Genomic DNA, 5,901 nt, shown 5'->3' on the forward strand with positions numbered 1-5,901 from the left:
CTCTCGGATTGCGAACGGGACAGTGGCTGGATTTCACGCAGGACGTGGTATTTTTTTGCACAATCCAAAAATAAATGATGATCACAGTTTGCTCGCCATCTATATTCCGAATCGACGAACAGTATATTTGATTCGAATGTGAGCTTAAAAAGAGATAGATACGTGATGATCAATCAAGGTCACTACTGAGTGAAATGATATTTAACAAATAAATATTATCTCGTTACAAAAAAAATTAAAAAATTATATTTTTTCCTGTGAAATTTTCATAAAGTTATTTATAGTTATATACACATTTATTTCATACAACTTAGAAAATTGCATCAGTTTATTGAATGATTGATCCGCCACGGGTAACCCCCTAAGGCGAGGCAGTGACGACAAAAACTATAACATCCCAGAAACTCAATACAAAGTTTACGAATTGCCAAGCTGCATCCGAATTCGACTATATTGCTCTAATTTGCACGTTAGTTTTTAATGGGGTTTTCTAAGCATATCCATGTTGAAAAATAGAAATTATATTACAAATACCCAATGGATATTTCTCACCAATATCCGAATAGTTTTGTGTGTTTGTTTCAAAAAATATATATCGCAACAAAAATGCATTATTACTTGAATATTTTCATCCATATCAATGTTCGAGGAAGCGCTAGGCATCCATACTAGTTGCAAATTCAAATTATTTATTATACTGATGTTCGGACGCCGGCAACTGGCGTGAAGTAAGTGAAGAAGTATTGTGTGAAGTAATATCCGTATACGCCTTTTATCTTTCGAACTGTTTGGTGATAGAAACATACTTTCAAGTAGGAAAAAGTCTCCAAATAACATACTTATTTCAGATATGTCTGATTCTGCTGTGGGTCGTATACATACAAATATACTAAATTTCATTTCTTATGCATTTAATTCCCTATATCCTCTAACTTCCAATCAAGAAATTGTCGCCTTCTACCTACAGATCCGTACAAAAGAAATTTCATGTTTGCAAATGCAACATAAGCCGAGTTATTCCTGATTGGAAATTAAGGGGACACCTCACAGAATAGAAAAGTTTTGCTAAACTGAAAAATTACATTTTGAATTTTTTTTTTTTTTTTTTTTGTGTCGTTTAGTCACTCTTTCGGTCGTTCGCATGTTTTCACACCCTTTAGTTCGCTGTTTTCGCTGCTCGCTCTCACCAGATCATTTAGTCACTCACATACTTTCACACTAATTTGGTCACTCACAATGCTTGCACACACTCTAGGCTAGTTAGTCATTCGAGTGGCCAGCTGGTTATTTTTTAAACGACACCGTCTCGTCGAAATTAGAAACGAAGAACAGCTTTGCAAATATGAGTAGCAAGTGTTTCTTCTTTGAAAGCTTTCTGGGTTCCGGGATTTTTAAGAGTTCCGTAGCGTTTGATCCTTCGGAACTCCATCCAGTTGGAAACCTGTGGTCTACAGCAAGTGCGAAGAGTGTCGTTCCCGCTTATATTGCCTTGACTGATGCTCAACTACAGCTCTGAAGAGGTTCTTGAAGTAATCGTTATTCGATCACTTTATTTCTTTTAAAGTACAATATCAATGAAAGTTCATCATTTTGAGACGTGAACAATAAAACATTAAAACACTTGATTCATTAGATTGTTTTGGATCCCATAAACGTATCCTGTTGAAGTCAATGTTTTGTTGAGTTCAATATGGATTTGATATAATTGGGAAGCGATACAGTCTTAGCCCATTCATTGTTCATCTGATGCGGAAGCAAATTCCCTCCGTATTCAACGGGGATCACATTGGGTTGCACGAAATCTGCAACATCAGTTGGCTTATCATGAACACGGATCTGAAAAGAAATGCAAAAAATGTGGTTTCACCGTAAATGACTTTTTAAGGGAAACTGCTGAAAGAGGAAACTCGTATTCATGAAATAGACACTGCGCGACAGAGAGTTTTCTGTGTGCAATTATCACTGGAAGTGGCTGTAGCAAATGATTCGCATTCAACCCTCTATGGTTCAACAACCATAAAAACGCATTGGGAAAAGGAATCACTGGTGCAAATTGTTGTTAGTCCACTTTTAATTGAAACATAATATCCAAAATTAGTAATTATGTTTTTTTTTCTTCTAATTTGCAAATCATAAAAGATTGATAAATTTCAATTTCACATCACGAAATGTGTCATTTACGTAATGGAAATGATTACCATTTTACCCTTGCAGAGTAGGGTACTACTCACGGAACCCCCCGGGGTCCGCGGAAAACACGTTGGGAAAAACCCGATCTAAATGAAGACGCACAATAGGACATTTCATCATCGTCCAAGGACATCGTTAAGGACAGTCTGCATGAAATTAATTAGTAATTATTAAACTAATTATCAATTATTAAAGTTTTTAATTTCAAGTTTGTTTAATTAGACCTAAATATGCATAAATTGAAAATTTAATGAAAAAAAAATTGTGATTTCTCTTCAATGCTTAGGGGTCATTCAAGTATTACGTCAGCATCGAGTGGGGGGAGGGGCTTCGGATTTGCTGACTTTTGAGGACAGGGGGAGCGGGGGGTTTGAAGGTTGCTTACGTCATCAACCACCCCTTTTTGAAATATTAAATAAAAGATATGAAATATTCTAAGCTGCTAACGAAATATTGCTCACGGGGGGGGGGGGGTGTCAGTATTTTGCTGACTTTTGCTGACAAGGGGGGGAGGGGTCACAAATGGCCGAAAATCTGCTTACGTAATACTTGAATGGCCCCTTAGTAAAATATGGGTCAATTCAAATTGTCTTCAAATGTTTAGCAGGCATTATTTCTATCCTTACTTTTCAGAAAATGGAAGCCAGATGGCAGCATGAACACGAAACAACCGCAACTCGACAACATAAATACGTTAGGGCTAAGCATACACTCAGAACACACATTCCGGCATGTGCCGATTCGTTAGAAATTCCAAAGAGGAATGTGTACGATGTACATGTTCGGTTAAGTAGTAGTAGGCATTATTTCTAAATATTTGTTGATGACCTCTTTACTAGGTCATAGTTTTCGACCATGTTGAAAGTTAAGAGCGCCCCCCCCCCTATTTATTTCCACAAAAAAGTTGATCAATCCTTACCCTTTCCCTCATTTTCGCAGGCATCACTGCGAGTGCTAAACGCAGAAATATTTTTCCAACGGTATTAGGATTCAGGGCGTGCAAAGCTTTCAGTCGAACGGGCGCGCACTCCTATAAGAAAGAAAGTAATTGCATTCATTGGTCGGGAAAAAGAAACATGAACGAAACACGTGGAAGAAATTAACATTATTAATTGAGTATTCATTTGTGAAACCAACGGCGGTGTTTACTCACCATTGCGAACTGGTGGTACATCTTCATTTTAGAAGGATTCAAGTAAGGTAAGTAGCGTAATGATAAGCAGCCTTCGAAGTCGAACAGCACTATGATGCCATTCACCTGGGTCATAGGCTCACTCATTATATGCAACGAAATCCGAGCTATGAATTTTCCAATGTCGTCGAAATCAATTGCTGAAGGGTCCCAAAGACCTGCGGGTAAATGATCTCATCATTAGCATTATCTTTCCGTTTCGCACGAAATAAATACAGTGTTGTATTTTGGGAGTTTTTAGTTATCAATGAGCGTGTGGAATGGTCACGAGAGCATTCAATGATAACATCAGGGCTCGGCACGGGTCACTTTTTTCCCTAAAAGTCACTTTTTTAGAAGCTGGTCACTTTTATTACCTATTTTCGGGCCCAGGTCACTTTTTCCACTTTTTTTAGCAAGAAAACCTGTCTCGCGCTCTTTTCCGCTGTCAGTGTTTTTCTTTTCTTCAAGGAGGAACTTTACCGGTTCAAGGTCGCTAATTTTCTCCCTCCCTTCATTGAACTACGATCGTACAAGGAACCCCTATATATATATATGAAGGCGTCTTTATCTTCCCGGGAGCATACCGTGTGACGTCAGCATAACTTGATTTCAAGGCGCTTGGAAAGAAAGCTCCTTATACTTGTAGTTAAAGAGTCGTCATTTTATGGAAAAGCCGGTCGGAAAAAAATAGCGTAAAAGGCTTATTTACAACAAAGAATTTTTTCCCCTCCTCTACTACCATTCTTTCTTATTTCCCCACTCATTCTTTCATTTTCATCTTATTTTAAAATTGATCCTTTATTTTATTTGTTTTAAAAAAAAGTTTTAGTCCTAAGGGCAGAATTCCTTTCTTGGAGCATCGAGCAAGTTACATTTGTCGTTTGTTCTATCGTTACTTTTATTAATTTTTTTTTAATATTTGAAATGACGATTTAAAGGCTCATTTACATTGAGCGAGTTTATAAAGAGAGCCCGTGCAGAAACTAACTTACGCGCAGCGGGAGAATACCAAAGCGCGCCTATTAAAGATGCGTACTATTAATACGTATTAAGCGTATTATTAGTACGCTTTGGAGAATTGAATTTCACTTGTAGCTGGCCAACGTTAAAGAAGCTCGCAAGTATTTTGAATTTACTTACAATAAAAAAAAAATCATCCGACTGAAAAACGCGATCTATCTAGAAATAAAATTCGTACTATTTTTCTAACTGGATTTAAATCTCAGCAAGAAACTGTAGCCCCAGATATGATCGAAAGGAGAACTATTTATGAAAAGATCACAGAATCCTGCAATTCAACGTTTATGGAAGGATGACGTCACTCTCCGCTACCATACGAAGGTTTTTAACAACTGGCTGTTGCGAAGATATATTTTGGAAAGAGAAAATTCAACTGCCCCTGCTGGGAATCGAACCCACTTCCTTTCACTTTCCGGTCGAATTTTCTCTTTCCAAAATATATCTTCGCAACAGCCAGTTGTTAAAAACCTTCGTGTGGTAGCGGAAAGTGACGTCATCCTTCCATAAGTCGCCATCTGGTGGCAGCGTCAGCAGTTGTGAGCTTGGCCTGAGTCTGGTCTGGCCGTCCATGTACGGTCCTTTTCAGTGTACACGAGCTCCAAGGAAAGATTGAGAGATTCGTTGCCTCTGTAGTCTAGTGGGTTCGATTCCCCGCAGGGGCAGTTGAATTTTCTCTTTCCAAAATATATCTTCGCAACAGCCAGTTGTTAAAACCTTCGGATTCAACGTTTAGTTTAACCAAATAAGATGAAAATTGGTCATCAGGCTGATGAAAACTCAGTTAATGTGCATGCGAGCCGTACATAGAGGTGGATTTAACGGTGGGCACAGCGACCGCGCCTTTGGCCCCTACTTTATACTTTTTTCCTAATTTAAGGGGCGTAATATTAATTTTTTTTTATGCCCGGGGCCGTCAACAACTGACCTTTATCCGCCTCTGGTCGTAACTTAATTTAGAGCATCTTCACGATGCTGATTGTTGACTTAATATCGACATATTGCGCTCCATTCTCGGTGTTGTGTAAAAAAAGCCTTTTTAGACCTCGGAAGTTATTACAACGTTTTTGTCTCGAGTCGCTGTTATGACCGCAATAGGAGAGGGCGGGGTCTGGTTCCACGGGTGTTGAACGAGGAAGGGTGCCGAGTTTACTCTTTTTCCGTTAAAAAAATGGATACCGGCCCCGGGCGATAGTAAATTTTCGTTCGTACTTGCGGTGCGGGTTGCTACATACCGTGATCAAATCCAAAACACGGGGGGGGGGGGCAATGCCTCGAATGGAATTTTTGATGGAATGGTATATTTAAGAAAAGGAAATAAATTCCTTTGCAAAATTATCGAATTTCACAGTCAAGGGGCAGTAAAATTACGTTTCCCCTCCAGAAAAAATATCGTATTACGGCCATGGTAAATCGGGTGCCCCGGGTGGGGGTGAATTCACTGTTTTTGTTCGTTGAAAATTACGGGAGGAGTCAGAGCTAACGTGGCGACTTTTTTTCGCATTAAAATAGGTAGCCCT

The 5,901-nt window shown here is 38.8% G+C and overlaps 1 protein-coding gene across 1 annotated transcript; it reads right to left on the reverse strand.

Moving 5' to 3' along the window:
• Positions 1-1,667: 1,667 nt before the first annotated feature.
• Positions 1,668-3,519, reverse strand: LOC149071634 (clavesin-1-like). The gene is made up of 3 exons (XM_089247682.1): positions 3,344-3,519; positions 3,110-3,220; positions 1,668-1,836 (listed from the first exon to the last, which is right to left on the reverse strand). The coding sequence occupies exons 1-3, from the start codon at positions 3,467-3,469 to the stop codon at positions 1,669-1,671; spliced, it is 405 nt and encodes a 134-aa protein (XP_089103808.1). The 5' UTR covers positions 3,470-3,519; the 3' UTR covers position 1,668.
• Positions 3,520-5,901: the final 2,382 nt, after the last annotated feature.

The sequence above is a fragment of the Pholcus phalangioides genome, unplaced genomic scaffold (genome assembly GCF_987345545.1).
Source record: "Pholcus phalangioides strain wild (caught in Gottingen) unplaced genomic scaffold, Ppha-v1.0 ptg000018l_1, whole genome shotgun sequence".
NCBI classification, from domain to species: domain Eukaryota; kingdom Metazoa; phylum Arthropoda; class Arachnida; order Araneae; family Pholcidae; genus Pholcus; species Pholcus phalangioides.